The 19,207-nt window shown below is 45.3% G+C and overlaps 1 protein-coding gene across 1 annotated transcript in view; it reads right to left on the bottom strand.

Moving 5' to 3' along the window:
• Sptz (zinc finger FYVE-type containing 26 spastizin) overlaps positions 1-19,207 on the bottom strand; it is a 183,896-nt gene that overhangs the window by 72,556 nt on the left and 92,133 nt on the right. Inside the window, exons 27-29 of the mRNA XM_050180184.2 lie at positions 5,782-5,850; positions 2,742-2,918; positions 80-175 (exon numbers count right to left, since the gene is read on the bottom strand). Of these exons, the coding sequence (XP_050036141.1) occupies positions 80-175; positions 2,742-2,918; positions 5,782-5,850 (342 nt within the window). The remainder of the gene's footprint in view (positions 1-79; positions 176-2,741; positions 2,919-5,781; positions 5,851-19,207) is intronic.

Below are 19,207 nucleotides of genomic sequence, written 5' to 3'. Positions count from 1 at the left end.
AAGGCCATCAATCTTTTAACAATATCACCAATTTTGTTCACATTAAGCAAAATGAAAATCACAAGATCAAGAGGCTTACCTCTGCATTCATCAGCAGCATTTCAAGCAGCAATGCAGGATCGTTGACAAGGCACGAGTAACTCTGCTGCTTTTCCGAGTCTATGCACATATACATCTAAAAAGGAACACCAGGACATACTCTTGAGAAGCAAGCAAGAAAATGTTGGTACTATAACCTACACAGCTCTCAACTCTTTTGTCAGCAGGCCTATAAAAATCAGTCAAATTGAGCAACAGCTTTTATGCACATTTAAAACATTTCCCTTGGAATTTTTCTACTAGCAACGTCATGCACTGCCTGAAATAACTGAACTTTACCATTTTGCCAGATTTGAGAACTTTTGGCAGATTGGGGGAGTCTGGAAAAATAAAACTTTGACCAGAGGTATCATCGAAACTAACCTCCAGTGCTCCTAGCACTTCCTCAATAATGGGATGGAAAATTTGTGCTTTGGTAGAATCGGCAACATAGTTTTCAATTGACAGCAGCAGTGAAGACAGCTTCTACCGGGTTGTCAATTTTGTGATCCTAAAACAATGACAGAAGCTCATGAGTGTGTGCTATTCTAATAATTGTGTTCGACTAATATTGAGTGCAAGTTTATCTTCCCCCTGTGGGTTGCTTTTATCCATCAGCGTTTCGGCAGCATATGTACAAATTATTACAAGCTATCCTTCCCATCATGTGCAGTTTTCATGCACAAAAGCACACAGTCGATTTCAGACTGACCCTTGACCAAACCACAATATTATTATGAGGCATAACATAGTAAGGGACTCCGGATTAATTTTGACCTCCTTGGGTTCTTTAATGTGCACCCAACGCATAGTGCATGGCCGTTTTTCAATTTTAACCACATCAAAATGCGGCTGCCTTGGTTGGGATTTGATCCTGCCCCCTCAGGCTCAGTACCTCCATTTTGAACACCAGCTGTGTAATTGCCCTTATTCATTACTGTACAACACTGTGCAACACTCCACATTACTGTACAGTACTGTACAGGAAAGGAACAAAGCATGTGGAGGCTCCGATGCCAGTTGTACGTGCCCTAGACCAGCTTGTTTCCACAGAAAAGCTGATCGAATGCAATAATCAAGTATGAGGAGGCTTCTGCATGGTCCCCGAGCTGACAACCATAGCTTCACAAGCCTAAAGAATGTGGTGAAAAATGAACCATGTGCCCGCTGCAATGAGTGAAAAAGAAATGCTCCTTGCACAAGTAGCTTACCCAATTTCACATTTGCGAAGCTACTGCTTTCCTGCATAGAATGGCATCACTGTGGCTATTATTGGTGCCAATAAATCTGCATATTTTTTTTTTACATGGTATGGCTTACAAAAGTTGGGAACTAGGTGCCGGGTGCATATATTCTATATTTCATTTTTTTTTTACTCTCACTAGTTATACTAAAATAGCAACTTGTTACTTCCTTTCATGTTCCTTGAGACGCTTCTTGAAATTTCACATATCGATATTCAAAAACTGTCTGAGCAACTATTACTGCCATACATCCATTTAAAATGCTCTTTTTTTTTTATATTTGAATGCACCTGGTTATGTTGCCAATTATTCTTCTGATAAGAAAAATTTCTGATAAGACAAAACAAATTCTCATGGTCCCTTTGAGTTTCTCTTAAAGGGAGTGTGCTGTATTTGGCTTCGTGACACAAATATAACGCAGTTCTTTAAAGATTATTTATTGATTTTTTCTGACACTTGAAACTGAGCATTAAGCTAAACCACTAGGCACCACCGCAACTGCTACTGTGTATGGAGCTGTGTTCAAACACACACAATTGAACATGGCTTTGCAATCTTTGTGTCGTTGGCACTTTTGAACTGCTGCCTGTCCAATAATGATCAGGCTATAATTTTAGTGTCAAGGTAAACTTTGCGAGTGCTATAACTTAAAACAAGACATAAGAACATAAAAGCACCTAAAATAAGCACATTTTTAGCAGTAAGGAAAGAGTTAACTGTTATGCAAAGTCATAATTATTAATGCAGCGAATTGCGCTTGTTGCTCGTCCATGCCGTCTCGCCTCTGTCCGTGTCTTTTTTTTTCGCTGCTGCCTTTTCATAATTACTAGAATTGAATGAGAACCATTCAACTGGAGTCACTGACATGAACATGGAAAGAAGCCATGAAAAACTGCATCAGCACTGCCATTTCATGAGTAATAAATTTCATGAAGTATGGTACAGATGAATGTATCACTTTAAAAAAAAAAGGAAAACGACAAGCAATCATGCTACTAACACGTTCATGCAGCTACATTACTTAGTTTACTTAGTTTACCTAAACATAGCAAGCAATTTATGATTGACTGATTTCTACTGTCAATTCTTGGGGTTCAACATTCAAAAGCAACACAGAGGCTATGCGAGATGCTGCAGTGAAGGGCTCTGGGATAATTTCAACCACTTCAGAATCTTTACCATGAACCTAAAACTAAGTGCACAAGCATTTCTTGCACTCCTCTGCAATCTGAATGCAGCCACTGTGGCAGGAATCGAACTGGTGACTTCGTGTGGCCGGCCACTGCGCCACCACGGTGCGTAGCAAGCAATTTATGAAAAATACGTTTGGTCTACTGGTATGAACAATTTGTAATGTATAATTTGCAGGGAATATGTGCCAAGTGATGTGACTGGACAGCATGGAGTGTAGCACATTACCCTGAGTCCCATTCCTGTACGCTGATACGAGATCAGCTCGACGTCCATGAGGCAATCCCTGTAGCTCGCTGTCAAATGGTCGAGCAGCAAAATTTTCCCCTCTCCATTCGGGAGTCGGTCAAGCACCCTCTGCCAAAGGGGAAACGCCTCACCGTCCTTGCTCAGTCCTTCAGTGAGCTGGTTGAAAAAGATGTAGAGATTAAAAAAACTAAATAGCACCAGCTGTTTTTCTTTCTTTTTAATGGAATCTTGAAATATCGCCTGTGGCAGACAGCACAATTCTAATGTTTGAGCTGAATTGCTTGAAAGAAATGGACATCACTTGCACAAGAAATTGAAATGCATAAATTGACTAACAACATTTCACTAATGGAAGCTGACAAATTTTCAAGGTGAATCTACTTGGAATTAATTTTAAAACTAGCACCAGTTTTGAGATGAACACTATCAAAATTGTGGTAAAAATATGCTGTTCTGCTTTTTAAATAAAATGCCTTGGTGTGTATTTCAGGACAATATTAAATAGGACAGCCATATATGTTTTAACAAACAATTTATGAGTACACATCTTGAAACTGATTTCATCCTCAGATGTGGCTATGCCTAGGAAACCAACAGCTACATTCTGTAAATTCAAATTTCTGCCCTAAAGCTCTTCATTGTAAAGCTAATATGCAAAATTGTGCTAATTGGTTAATTATGCATTTCAACTTCTTGTGCAAGTAATGCACACCTCTTTGAGAAACCAGCTCAAGAATTAGAAATCTGCATATGGCATACGTGATTTTCTGTTAGGTCTTACGAAATACCCTATATGTGTACATATTTGGTCCCATTGACTGACAAATTAGTAAAATTTGTGAGACATCAGCCTGCAAAGGAACAATTAAAATCTGCAAAGAGAAAGGGACCACAGGAAGCCAGGAACTTGAAGTGATAAACAGTGAGTAAACAAGGGAAGCGTCTATATGCAGCCACCATTTGTGAACAATGCCAATGTTTGCATTTGCAAGCTGAGCCAACAGCTCGTTGCCTTGATGAAGACAAGTCCCTTTGTAGAAATTTTGGGCAACAGCTTCGTTTCCATTGATTTCCATTTCCCTTTGTAGAAATGTTGGCTCCTGGTCAAAGCTTAAGTTGTTCCCCCACTGTTATTAAAGATCGGTGTCCCTTGCAGTGATTACCATGGAAATATTAACCTGTAAGCAAATCCTTGGCTATCACTTAACTCACATTAAGAATGTACATAGTGCCATGTCAATTTTTTATATGAAAAGATCATGCATTTTATTTTTTTCTTCTGTATTTGTATTTCAAGTAACACAAATGAACAGGCAGAGAGTTGGTGACATACAAGGGTAACACTAATGGAAACATTTGAACTGTTGAATCAAAATAGTAGCTACAGTCGGATACAACTTAGGTCTGCAGTGAAGCTCTGCCCATACGCTCATAACTGCCAGCCACTGTTCCTGCGCGAGGCTGCAAATAGTTCGTACTTCAAACTTTCCCTGTTACCTTAAGAAGGCGGCCACCACAAAAATAAAATTATAAGCACGTAATTTTATATGTTTTCACTCGTCTATTATTGTGGGACGGTGAAAGCCTAATTCTTTATTTACTGAAATAAAATGCTTGCTTCGCTGCAACTATTTACTGTCAAGTTTCACTTGTGTTGGCATTGAAGTTTTATGAGTAAAAAGGACTCAGCGGTGAAATTAAGTACCGTGGACTTTTGAAGAGAGAAATGCTCAGACTCCATGCACTTTTTTCATGTCTGTTGCACACTTCATCGCTTCCGCCGATGAAGAGACTTCAAGAACAGCAGACGCTCCGGAGGTATAAAGTACGACGCCATTTTGAAAATGTCGCATGACGATGACTTCGTTTGTTTCTGTGATTGGCTAGCAGAGTAACACAACCCCATGCGGTCCATGTGCTTTGGTTGCCAACTGCTGTTTCTTTAAGTTGTATCCTACTATAAAGGCCCTAAACTGAATAACCTTTACAAAATTACAGAAACGAGATTACAACAATGTGCAACTTTAAAGTAATTCCACATGCACCTTAACCGCTCCCTGCGTGAATAAAGTACAAGCAAGAATTAAAACCTAATTAAAAAAGATTGACTTCGTTGCACGTAGGTGCAATTTCTATGCAAAGCAATTATTTCTGTTGTTTATCTAGCATGTCTGAAGGAGTGCAAGTAATTATGAGCATAGGTCAGTCCTTCTATTTTCATGACACCAAATGAGAAAGTTGCATTTGCAAGTGTAAGCACAGTCACATTGTAAGGACTGTGTGGTGGAGACAGCAACCGCAAGGTCAAGAGATGGCGCTCCTGGTCAGAGAGACATCCTCATCCTCATAATCAACACGAGGCAGCCGAGGGAGGACAACAAACAGTGTTGTGTGCACGCGTCCTCCCTGACAATATAAAATCAACCTATCTTTAATTCTTAATCTTTAGAAAAGAATCAAGTTGTACTCATTCTAACTTTGCCATAGAATGTGAGGCATGCACGTAGACAGTGACAGCGAGCAAAGAATGTTTGGGATCGAAGTGTTTGTTAGGGACAGTTGTGCCTGCAAAAGGAAGTGTACAACTTGGCAACGATAGCAGGTATGTTAACAGCACTGTTATCGGCTGTTAGACTAAATGCCTCAGCTAAGGATCAGCCCTCTGGCCAGAGCACATCACCTTTTGCTTTGGGTCAGCTAGCAGTCATTGCAATGATTTGATAAAGTCCTACATGCGTCACGTGCATCTGAGTGACAGCTTTGTCATAGACAAGCTACAGCAATCAAGACATAATAAATATCTGATATTGCAAAGAATGTCTCATACAAAAACTAAACCTAAACATCGATAACAGATTAAAAGGAAATGTGCTGAACACTGATGGAATAGTAAAAGTAAGAAAAATGACAGTGCATGCAACAACATCGCATAAGAGTAGGCAAGCACACACACAGTTAAAAGTATGTAATTCTAGTATTTAGATGTGGCATGTGCCGAGAATTCGCGAGAAATGCTGACCTCAAATGCCGCATATGACTTCGGCGGTGACTGCAGAAGCAAGTGGAGTGCCTTGAGTTCAGTGATGATCTGCAAAGTTCAAAATTTTGTGACACTGTCTCTGTCAGCACAACAAAAACGTAAGCAGACATGTCAGGTGTGCAGCTTTGCTATAGTACGCTGAACATAACATTACTGTTTCATATATAAGATTGCAAAGTTATGTAATATAGCACAATATAAAAGTTCTTTATGTATCACTGTACAAGCTTGGTTCGAAAGGTATCAAACCTTTGGTCAGCAGGAATACACTTATTGACTAGGAGGAAGAAAAGTATCCCCTTCAAGGTGATACTTTCCTTAGTAATGCACACACTTCTCCCAGCACTCCCGCCATTGTTGGAAACGCTTCTGGAATGCGTTTTTTGGAAAGGTGATCAGCCAGGCCATGGCATTCAGCATTATGTATTCTCTTGACTCAAATTGGGTTCCTTTTAGAGGCTTTTTCTACTTGGGAAATAGCCAAAAGTCACACAGAGCCATGTTGTGGGTGTAGGGAGCCTGAGGAACCACAGGAATATTGACACGTGTACTTATCTTTATCGGGCGACCACGTTTCGCCGCTTAACAACTGTAATCGCACAGCGACGGACGCGCCTGCATGTATCCGACGTTTCTGGAAAGTTATCGATGATTCTACCCGGCTGTCTGTTGTCGCCGAACCTTATGTTATCTGATTTCATCGCCTGACGCGAATGGCGTAGAACATTGTGGAATACGCGCGGGTCCCAGCGATTAGTCTGGAACATTCGACGACTGCTGTATAAAAGCCGACGCGCTTGACCCGCTGGGCAGATTTTCGACGATCGCCGAGCGTGTTCGCCGCTATCGTTGCGCTATAAGTGTAGCCTGTTTTGTGGGCACAGGTTCGCCCAATAAATGTTAGTTTTCTTGTTCACAGTATTGCTACTGTGTTCTTTCTTCAACATCACCACCACGTGACATCTGGTGGAGGTGCTTGTGCGTTCATGTACTGAACGCCCCCGCAAAGCCGCGATCCAAGCCCGAAGCCCGAGGACAAAACCGACACCGCCCAAGACCAGCGTGCTAGCCGCAGACTGCAAGGCCTGCCCCCAGAGCACGGACTTCTACCTGAGGCGACAAAGAAGATCGTGGTCAAGACAACCTCAATGGCTGCCCCAGCGTCCCCCGTTATCCTACAACAACCCCGGGACCCACCGACCTTCCATGGAGCAGCGACTGAAGACCCGGAATCTTGGCTGGAGACCTACGAGCGAATCGCGACATTCAACAACTGGGACTCCGACGACAAGCTGCGGCATGTCTACTTCGCCTTAGAAGACGCCGCCAGAACGTGGTTTGAGAACAGGGAGTCGACCTTGACTACGTGGGACCTGTTCCGTAGCGGCTTCCTGTGCACCTTTACAAGTGTCGTGCGCAAGGAAAGGGCCGAAGCTATGCTGGACGCCCGAGTGCAGCTACCAAACGAGAACGTTGCCATCTTTACGGAAGAAATGACCCGTCTGTTCCGCCACGCCGACCCGGATATGGCCGAGGAAAAGAAAGTTCGCCTACTCATGCGTGGTGTGAAGGAGGAACTTTTCGCCGGGATGGTAAGAAGCCCACCGAAGACCGTCGAAGAGTTTCTTCGTGAGGCGACGAACATCGAGAAGACACTCGAAATGCGGAACCGGCAATTCAACCGCCGTACAAGCTCTACCCCCTACGCAGGAATTCAATCACTGGCCACGGACGATCTGCGCGAGACCATCAGGGCCATTGTGCGCGAAGAACTGCGCAAGGTCTTGCCTTCGTCGCAGCCTCAAGTGGCTTCGATCGCCGACATCGTAAAAGAAGAGGTGCACCGATCGCTTGGAGTTCCTGAGGTGCAACCAGAACCACCGCAGCCTCAGCCGCAAGCGATGAGCTACGCCGCCGTCGCCCGCCGTCAAGGTCCCTTTCCACTACCGCGCCAGGGCCCCGTAACGCCGCAATTCCGTCGACCACCACCGCCGCCGCCAGCACGCCCACCCGTCGCCCAGCGCAGCTACCCGAGGAAGACTGACGTTTGGCGCGCTCCTGACCACCGCCCGCTCTGCTACCACTGCGGAGAGGCAGGTCACGTCTACCGACGATGCCCATACCGAGAGATGGGACTGCGAGGTTTCGCCGTTAACGCGCCGCGTCCACAGCTTGGAGAGCGCCCACGTGACATCGCCGACTACCTCGCCGCTACTCAATGGAGCTCTCGACGACCGTCGCGTTCGCCATCACCAGGCCGCTACCTGTCGCCGCAACGCCGACCATACAGTGGCCCAGCCCGGGGCCGGTCAGCGAGCCCATATCCGGAAAACTAAAAGCAGCAACCGATGGAGGTGAGGTTGCTGTTCGTCGAACTGACGAAGATCCTCCGCCGCCGACGAAAGCGCCGAAGAAACCATCTCGACGACATAATGACGACGCGCCGCCGTCCCGAGGAAGTCAGGAAGCCAAGACTGCACCGACGAAAGACGACTTCACGACGCGACGTACTAGCTTCAATTCAACACGACGCAGCCGTGATCCGACGCCAAGACCCAACTGCAACGCAAGACAAAGAACCACCGACCTCGACGTGCTTCTAGACGGCCACGCAGTCACCGCCTTAATCGACACAGGCGCCGATTACTCAGTCATGAGTGGACACATCGCCGTCCAGATGAAGAAGGTTAAGACTGCATGGGAAGGCCCTCAAATTCGGACCGCTGGAGGACACCTGATTACGCCGACAGGAATGTGCACGGCAAGAATTACCATTCACGACCGGACTTACCCTGTCACCTTCGTTATCCTCCAACAGTGTTCACGAGACGTCATTCTCGGTATGGACTTCCTGGACCAACACGGCGCAATCATCAACCTGAAGTCGAAGTCAATAACGCTGTCGGAAGATAAAGCGATACCGCCGGAGAGCCCTCGTAGTCACCACGCCTTGAATGTGCTCGAAGACCAAGTGAGCATCCCGCCCCGCTCCAGCATTGTTATTTCGGTCGGCACCGAAATACCCGCTGACGTAGAAGGCGTCATCGAAGGCGACCAACGTCTGCTGCTAGACCGTGAAATTTGCGTCGCAAGAGGGATCGCTCGACTGCATGGAGGGAAAACTGAAGTGTTGCTGACAAACTTCAGCCAGGAGTTCAAGCACCTCAACAAGGGCACGACGATCGCGTACATCGAGGAAATTCTGGAAACAAGTAATGCGTTTGTCCTCTCGGATTCCGCCGCATCTACCCCGACGACCATGGTTCCCGAACCAGACTACGACATTAATCCAAGTCTCCCAGTGATTAAGCAACAGCAGCTCAGAAGTCTGCTCCGACGATACAAAAGCTGCTTTTCGACGACATCGAGGATTCGACAAACACCAGTCGCCAAGCATCGCATAATCACCGAGGAGTACGCTCGACCACTCCGCCAAAGCCCTTACCGAGTTTCGCCGCGAGAACGCGAAGCTATAAGAGAACAAGTCGACGAAATGCTGCGCGACGACATCATCCAGCCGTCGAAAAGCCCATGGGCATCCCCTGTTGTCCTGGTGAAGAAAAAGGACGGAACCCTACGTTTCTGCGTCAATTATCGTCGTCTGAACAAGATCACGAAGAAGGACGTATACCCCTTTCCACGGATAGACGACGCATTGGATCGGCTCTGCAATGCTAAGTACTTCTCCTCGATGGACCTCAAGTCTGGCTATTGGCAAATAGAAGTCGACGAAAGAGATCGCGAAAAGACCGCCTTCATCACCCCAGACGGCCTCTACGAGTTCAAGGTTATGCCATTTGGACTGTGCTCGGCGCCTGCAACGTTCCAGCGCGTGATGGACACGGTTTTAGCGGGATTGAAATGGCAGACCTGTCTCGTTTACTTGGATGACGTCGTTGTATTCGCCGGAAATTTCGACGATCACCTTAGGCGGCTTGCCACAGTACTAGAGGCCATCAAGTCATCAGGGCTCACTCTGAAGCCAGAAAAATGCCGCTTCGCTTACGACGAGCTTCTGTTCCTAGGCCACGTCATCAGTAAATCCGGAGTACGCCCCGACCCCCAGAAAACAGCTGCCATCGCAAAGTTCCCGCAGCCCACCGACAAGAAGGCAGTGCGTAGATTCCTTGGCATGTGTGCCTACTACAGGCGCTTTGTCAAGGACTTTTCACGCATCGCCGAGCCGTTGACACGTCTAACTAAATGTGATGTTGAGTTCAAGTGGGAAACGCCGCAGGCCGACGCATTTGAAGAACTCAAACGACGCATGCAGTCGCCGCCGGTACTTGCGCACTTCGACGAGTACGCCGATACAGAAATCCATACTGACGCCAGTAGCCTAGGCCTCGGTGCCGTTCTAGTCCAGAGGAGAAACGGAGTCGAACAGGTGATAGCTTACGCTAGCCGGTCGCTGTCAAAAGCGGAAGGCAACTATTCTACAACCGAAAAGGAATGCCTCGCCATCGTTTGGGCTACAGCTAAATTTCGCCCTTATCTTTATGGCAGGCCATTCAAAGTCGTCAGTGACCATCACGCGTTGTGTTGGCTAGCGAGTATAAAGGATCCTTCAGGACGACTGGCACGGTGGAGCCTCAGACTACAAGAATACGACATCACTGTAACCTACAAGTCAGGACGAAAACACTCCGATGCCGATTGCCTATCACGCGCCCCCATTGACCCGCCGCCGCAAGATGACGAAGATGACGCCTTCCTTGGCATGATAAGCGCGGAAGACTTCGCTGAACAGCAACGGGCAGACCCGGAGCTAAAAGGCCTGGTGGAATATTTGGAAGGGCACACCGACGTTGTCCCCAGGGCATTTAAGCGCGGATTATCTTCCTTCACGCTTCAAAACAATCTCCTCGTGAAGAAGAACTTTTCACCAGTCCGCGCCAACTACCTTCTTGTTGTCCCGTCAGGACTTCGTCCAGAAGTATTGCACGCCCTACATGACGATCCGACCGCTGGACACCTCGGTTTTTCCCGGACACTATCGAGGGTACAAGAAAAGTATTATTGGCCGCGCCTGACCGCCGACGTCGCCCGTTATGTCAGAACATGCCGAGACTGTCAGCGACGCAAGACACCGCCGACAAGGCCAGCCGGATTACTACAGCCAATCGAGCCTCCTTGCCGACCATTCCAGCAGATCGGGATGGACTTGCTGGGACCCTTTCTGACGTCAACAACCGGAAATAAGTGGATCGTCGTGGCGACAGACTACCTCACCCGCTTAGCTGAAACTAAAGCACTGCCGAAAGGTAGCGCAGCCGAAGTGGCGAAATTCTTTGTCGAGAACATCCTGTTGCGACATGGTGCTCCAGAAGTCCTCATCACCGACAGAGGAATGGCCTTTACAGCGGAGCTCACTCAAGCCATTCTGAACTACAGTCAGACAAGGCACAGGAGGACAACGGCCTACCACCCGCAGACGAATGGTCTTACGGAGCGGCTGAATAAGACCCTCGCCGACATGCTAGCGATGTACGTCGACGTCGAGCACAAGACGTGGGACGCGGTCCTGCCGTATATCACCTTCGCCTACAACACGGCGGTGCAAGAAACAACACAGATCACGCCATTCAAGTTGGTTTACGGCAGGAACCCGACGACGACGCTCGACGCCATGCTGCCGCACGTCACTGACGAGGAGAATCTTGACGTCGCTACCTATCTCCAGCGCGCCGAAGAAGCCCGACAGCTCGCCCGCCTACGGATCAAGACCCAGCAGCGTACCGACAGCCGACACTACAACCTCCGACGACGCTTCGTCGACTACCAGCCCGGCGACCGTGTTTGGGTATGGACCCCGATACGCCGGCGAGGACTCAGTGAGAAGCTGCTGCGACGCTATTTCGGACCCTACAAGGTCATCCGACGTATTGGCGCACTAGACTATGAGGTCGTGCCAGACGGCATTTCGCACTCACAGCGGCGCCGCGCACGATCTGAAGTGGTCCACGTGGTGCGCCTTAAACCATTTTACGGACGCTGATGAACTTCCTTAGTTTGTTGTTTTCTTTGCTACGAGTGCTTTTCTTTGTTACTTTCGTTTGTTAGCAGCATCGGGGCGATGCTTTTTAAGAGGGGGGTAATGACACGTGTACTTATCTTTATCGGGCGACCACGTTTCGCCGCTTAACAACTGTAATCGCACAGCGACGGACGCGCCTGCATGTATCCGACGTTTCTGGAAAGTTATCGATGATTCTACCCGGCTGTCTGTTGTCGCCGAACCTTATGTTATCTGATTTCATCGCCTGACGCGAATGGCGTAGAACATTGTGGAATACGCGCGGGTCCCAGCGATTAGTCTGGAACATTCGACGACTGCTGTATAAAAGCCAACGCGCTTGACCCGCTGGGCAGATTTTCGACGATCGCCGAGCGTGTTCGCCGCTATCGTTGCGCTATAAGTGTAGCCTGTTTTGTGGGCACAGGTTCGCCCAATAAAAGTTAGTTTTCTTGTTCACAGTATTGCTACTGTGTTCTTTCTTCAACGTCACCACCACGTGACAATATTGTGTTTGGCGAAGAAAGTCTGAATCAGATGCGCAGAATGGGCAGGTGTGTTATCATGACGGAGCTGCCAAGTTTTTGCTGCCGACAGATCCAGTCGTTTATTTACCGCACAGCACCACAAAGGCGGCGAAGGACCTCCTGGTAGTACAGTTAGACCTCGATATAACGAAGTTGGTAAAATCAGCGATTTGCTTCATTATATCGAGACACGCGCCAACTTAGCCCCCGCTCCCTCGTGCATGCTTGATAGCGTTACTGAGAGCTCGCTCCCCTCCCTCTTTCTCTTTGCTTGCGCAGGCAGGCGTCACTCGAGAAGTCACCATCTTTCTTGTCTCACCCTCACACACTTTCACTGACACCTAAAGCACAAAGTGCACGGGCCGCGATAGGATCTTATCGCACTTATACTTTAGACGGAACATGATGCGGCTCCACTGTGGCAGTTGCTCTTGTCATGCCGTGCGCGATTTGAGAGATGCGTTTGCAAGCAGACGCTTGTAATTCAATCATTTTATCAACGGCGTCCACGGTAGTTTCCATTTGTTGACTCAGCATTCCTTTGCGGCGGAAGCGAAATTTCGTTATATTGAAATCGCATACAAACACACTTCGTAATATTGAGGTTCAGATTACATGATGTTCTATGGACAAGAGGCTAGGAAAAGTTAAATATTTTGTTATATCGAGAATTTCATAATATTGAAGTTCGTTATATTGAGGTTTAACTGCATACTTTTGCGATGGTTGGCCTTATGGTTCATACCCATGATACAACATCCCTTTGGAGTCTAATAAGATGGTCACCATGATCTTGACATTGCTGCAGAGCTGCCGTGCTTTTTTTGGTCTCAGGGATGTTGGATATTTCCACAGTGACGACTACATCTTCGTTTCTGGGTCGTACCCATAAAACCACAACCCCTCGCCTGTGATGACAGTGTTCAGAAAGTTGGGGTTACTATTTGCATTGTCCAGCAGATTTCCAAACGGTGTTGCTTCTGCTCCATTGTTGTCAGTTTTTTGTACGAATTTCGTGGATACTCTCCTAATGCCCAAGTCCTCAGTCAAAATTGAATATACTGTGACACTCCTTTATCTGTGAGGTGCTCATGGCATCGTCCCCGAAAGCCTGTTGAATCTTGCAAATGGTTTTCAGTTAGGTATTGCCAAGCTTATGGTAAATTTGATGCAATATCACTGCTCATGTAGTTCCATCATTTTACAACTAACTGGACTCCGACAAGTGCTTACTACATGTCCTCACTCATAGGCAGACTGCCAGCAACTTACGTTTTCTGTGGGCGGAAAAAAATTCACGAATGCACATGAATGCCCCCTCCATATCTCCACCGAAGGAAGCCTGCCACATTCCATTGGTTTACTTGGGAAAGAAGAATGTTCGATACTTTTTGAACCTACCTCGTATGCACTATGTCAACGTTACACTGACTTAAACAAAATAGAAGATTAGGTGAGTTGGTACACATTGTTGACCATTTTGAACTGCAGCACAAACGAAACAGAGAACTAAAGAAGTGACCGTGCATGTGCCTCTTCTTCCTCTTCTCTAGTGCTCCATTTTTCTTTGCATTGCAGTTTAAAATGATTATGCTGACTGTCACGTGAATGGGGGCTCGAAGCTTCTTAAGTGGATATTGTCATTTCTTTTCGAGCCCTCGCCTTCCCCAAAGCTTTTGTGAATGAAATAAAGCTTGATTTGACTTCTTTCTATTTGAATTGTAATAAAGCACTGCGGGCTGGCAAATTCTCTGTACAAAAAAACTATTGCGTCATGTAAAGCCTTTAGGACTGTAGAAATGTTTTTAATGTCCTTTACTCCAGATCAGTAGTTCTCAAACTTTTACCATCAAACACCCTTTGTCGTCATTCAAGTGGTACCACTTTGATTACTTTCTTTTAGCGGCAATAACCATTTGGGGATTTCCTAGCTGCATATGTTGCATTGCCATAGGTGATGATTGTTGTGCTAGCTCCCCAATATTGATCATCATCAGGAGATCAAACAAATGATAGAATGTTAGCATGAGCAAGATGCTTTGCTAGGATAGTTAGTGTGTTGACATGATGGCATGATGTGTTGATATGAGATTGACCAAATGAATATGTAAGAATATTTAAAATTTGGTTCCTTCACTTTTAAATAAGTCATGCTTCAACCCACTGTACAAAGAACAGCATTGCTTCATGAGACAGCCTTTGCTGTGTGCAGTATGGTGCGTGAAACAATAAACGAGCAGCGAGGTGAAACATTGTTTGTGCATTACAAAAGAATGTCAAGACCATGAAAGACTGTGACTCGTAGTTCACGATATAGTGCACTAATGCTGTCACTGTTCTGTCGCTGTTGACGGTGATATAGTGATGTAGTGTAGTTTTGAATGCAGGGGACTGAAGTAACAATAAATGTCGAACATGACATACTTGTTTATACTCTAGCATGCTTAATTTAAAGTACCAGCATTACAAATGTAGCTGTATTTGCTGCAAGTTCCATGCATCAGAGTTAGGGATGCATTCTGTTCAACCTTATAGAAAGAAATGTGCTGCCTAATGCATATGCATATTGCTATACACACATGATGATATGACTGCATAAACGTTCCATTAACACCTTAATTTCCTGATGAGCATGTTATTGAATTTCTAAACGGTTCTGGCCTTGTCCTTCCGGAATCGCACATGCACAGACGGTCGTGGACTCAGCTAGGCAAGCCCTACAGGCCCACCGATGACCTTTCACACTTGCAAATACATGCTCGTGATCTACAGGAGTACAAATGGAAAACCATGAAAATGAATATAAGTGCAAATGTAGAAGAAATAACTGGACGCAAACTATGACTTTTTTTTTTTTTACTTGATGAAAATCTGTATGTGAACTTTACAATTGTTGTCTTTAAGTTCTTTTTTTTTTTCTTATTGTTTGCGTGCTACTGCAAACCCTTTCATCACTTTTTCTCTTCCTTGAGAGCTACAACTTCTTTCGGAGGGGAGGAGGGGCTCTCACTAAAACGTCAGCGCGAGGCATGTCGGTAGAGTCAGTTTAAGTCCATTTAGTATATCTCAAATGCCTGAAAACATGCTTGAATTATCCGCGGTATACAGGTTTTGATGATCGCGGCAGGTGGCATGGCATAGTGTTTCTTAATGGTTGTAACATCGTGGTTTCGGTGTCTCCAGTATGCAAGCGCCCATGAACGCGGCTAGGTACACTATATATTTTCGGCGGCATTGAACAGCACTTAAAGGTAGTGTGGGAAGAAAAAGAAAATAAGAAAATGAAGAAACTTTCAGCGCTTACCGCGAATTCACTAGTTGCGTCTGGAGGGAGGTACAGCAAACATTTCATGGTCTCGGCTGCCTGTCTCATGCATTGGAGAAGACTTTCCAAACGAGACGGAACTGGTGCTGATGTGCCTCGCAAGGCTGAGACGTTGGATGTGAGGAGGGTGCATTGACAGAGACTTTCGTTCAAAGGCAAATCCTCAGTGACAAGACGGGCCGCCAAACAATAGTTCTGAGCCGTGCATAAAATAGGCGACCTTGGAAGCAACCTTGCTCTATGGTTGGAAGGCACTTATACGACGTCTCTTTTAAGCTACAGTGTAAGCTTCTGCCTGCGACCAGTTAGACATTGTTTGTACACTTCGCGCGGGAAACCTACTGACGTCCCGTTTGCCGCCAAACTTGCAATACATGCAATTTAGCAGGTGCAGATACATGCTCGTGATCTAAAGGAGTACAAACAGAAACCCGCGAAAATGAATATACGTACATATATATACGATACATATATGTATGTATATATATACACATACGTTTATATACGCGGAAACTTTCGCTCCCGAATGAATCAGAAGACTCCGCCACCGGGTTCTCTGCAACACCGAGCTCATACCGCTACTTGCGTTTAAAATAATAATGATGTGCACAATGCGCTCGCTTTGATCACAAAAAGGGGGGCATCTCAGTAGGCACATATCAGCAGCGCGTTTTAAAGATTTCTGCAGCCCATTTCATAAATCTTATGTGCCTAAAAACTTATTGATGTATTCACGACAGATGTACTTTCCTGATCGCGATCGATGGGTAACTCAATATAGAATGGTTTCTAACTGGTTCTGGCCTCGTAGTTCCGGAATCACACGTGCGCAAACAGTCGTGTACTCGGCTAGGTAAACCCTACAGGCGTACCTACAACCTTTCACAGTTGCAAATACATGCTCGTGATCTGCAGGAGTACAAACGGAAACCCGCGAAAACGAATATAAGTGCAAATGTATAAGAATGCTCACTTCGGCCAAGACCCCTTCGCCGAAGTGAGCGAGTACAAATATTTTGGAATTACAATTACTAACAACCTAAATTAAAATAGCCACATTGCTGCTATCGCCTCTTCTGCTTTCAGAAAGCTATGTCTACTTCGCCATAAGCTTAAACATGCATCCCATGAAGTAAAATCATTAGCCTATACCACTTTTATTCGACCCAAATGGGAATAATCGTGCATTATTTGGGCCTTTGAAAGGATACAGAAAAGAACCATACGTTTTATTTTTTCCAAGTACGGCCGAGAAGAGTCAATAACTTAATTACTGCGGACAAATGGTTTTCACACCCTTCAAATGAGGCGGAAAATAATACGCCTCAAATTCCTTCACTCCTTCATAAACCATAAATTTTCTTTAGATCCTAGTCCATACATAACTCTTTCTGCATCCAGGAAAACCCGTCATTCCCACCCCCTCACTCTCTCTCCTTACGTTGCCAGGACAAACCTCTCTAAATTTTCTTTCTTTCCTGGAACTATTGAAGAATAAAACCTCATCTCTTTCCATCATCTGAACTCCCCTGAATCAATTCAGACTCATATTATTAGTATTTCCTAAGTACCATTGCTGATTTGTGCTATATTGTTTGATTTCTTAATTTTATATTTTGCAATTCTCCCTTTTGTATGCATATTTTTTATTTGTTACCTTGCCCCTCCTGCTTGGGCCACATGGCCTACAGTATGATGTAAATAAAATAAAAATAAAATAAAATAAATAAATAAATAACTGGACATAAACTACAACTTATTTTTAGATGAAAATCTGTATGAACTTTGCAACTGTTGTCGTTACATTATTTTTATTTTCTTATTGTTTGTATGCTACTGCAAACCTTCTCATCACTTTTTCTCTTCCTCTAGCACTACAATTTTTTCTTCTTTTGGGGATGGGGGGTGGGGGCTTGCATGAATGTGGCCACAATATGGGAAGCCCATGCCTTTGTGTGGCATGAAAGTAAAGTCTTTAAGCACACTTGTCTCTGTGATGCTGATCGAGAATATACTACTACAGTAAAAACTTATTCATTCAACCCTTGACAATTCAGGTAATCGGATAATTTACACTCGTCCTCTGAACCCAGCAGGCTGTATGCATTATTTAATGACGTCAAGCTCTCGTTAGTTTGGACATATTTGGCGACACACTGGTTAATTTGGACAACCCTCAGAGTGCAGCGAGTGCCAAATGCCGCATTCATCATCATCACCAGCCTATTTTATGTTCACTGCAGGATGAAGACCTCTCCCAGCCATCTCCAATTATCCCTGTCCTGTGCCAACTGATTCTAGCTTGTGCCTGTGAATTTCCTAATTTCATCACCCCACCTAGTTTTATGCCGTCCTCAACAGTGCTACCCTTTTTTTGGCACCCATTCTGTAACTCTGATTGTCCACCAGTTGTCCATCCTTTGCATTACATGGCCTGCCCAGCTCCATTTATTTCCTCCTAATGTCAATCAGAACATCGGCTATCCCATTTGCTCTCTGATCCACACCGCTCTCTTCCTTTCTCTTAGCAATACGCCTACCATTTTTCGTTCTATTCCTCTTTAGCGGGCTTCAACTTGTTCTCGAGCTTCTTTGTCAACCACCAAGTTTCTGCCCCATATGTTAGCACCGGTAGGATGCTTTGATTGTACACCTTTCCTTTCAATGATAGTGGTAAGCTCCCAGTCAGGATCTGGCAATGCCTGCCGTATGCACTCCAACCCATTTTTGTTCTTCTGTAAATTTCCTTCGCATGATCAAGGTTCCCTGCAGGCAACTGACCTAGATAAACTTACTCCTTCATGATTCTTGTGCCGCATTATGCGACGCAAAAGAGCAAAAGTGACGCTAGCATCCAGGCAAAACGGAGTGTCTGGCGGAGTCCACATCACTACAGTCATCGGCAAAAACCATACAGGAATGACAGGAACACCAAACTGCTTTGTGCCTATTTGTGCCTTTATAGCCTTTATTCTTGCGTTTACCACCGTATATGACACTGTGTCGACCTGCATAGTCGCCATCCATGATCACGTCCACAGTGACCACGGTCTTGTCCGCAGCAGTTGCGACAAGCAGTAGTTTCTTTTTGACTCGGTGTGCGTTGGCTGCGTGCATTCAGAATTGTGCAGTCACCAGCCATGATCACAATGATAATGACCACAGTTTTGTCCACTGCAGTTGTGGCGAATTCAGTAAATAGGTATATAGTATGTATCTTTTTTTGATACCCTCGATCATTCTACATTCAGTTAATTTGGACATTTCTTTCAGTCCTGTGAAATTCGAGTTAACAAGGTTTTACTGTTGCTACCAGCTGAAAATAAAAGATAACTATGTACAATTTGTGTTGTCCAACATGTGACAAGATGCTAAGAAAGCTTGACTAAGAGGTGTGTCTAAAAAACTCCCCAAAGTGAGATTATCATCAGGAAGTTGGTTCCCCAAGCTCAAGACTACTGACAGTTTAAAGCAGAATCTTTTCATTTAATAAACAAAAGCATAAAGTGGAATTTGTTAGTTTTTGTTTCATTCAAT

The sequence above is a fragment of the Dermacentor andersoni genome, chromosome 7, assembly GCF_023375885.2.
Source record: "Dermacentor andersoni chromosome 7, qqDerAnde1_hic_scaffold, whole genome shotgun sequence".
NCBI lineage: Eukaryota > Metazoa > Arthropoda > Arachnida > Ixodida > Ixodidae > Dermacentor > Dermacentor andersoni.
Note: the sequence above shows the minus strand (reverse complement) of the source record. Positions and strands in the feature narration are given on the sequence as shown.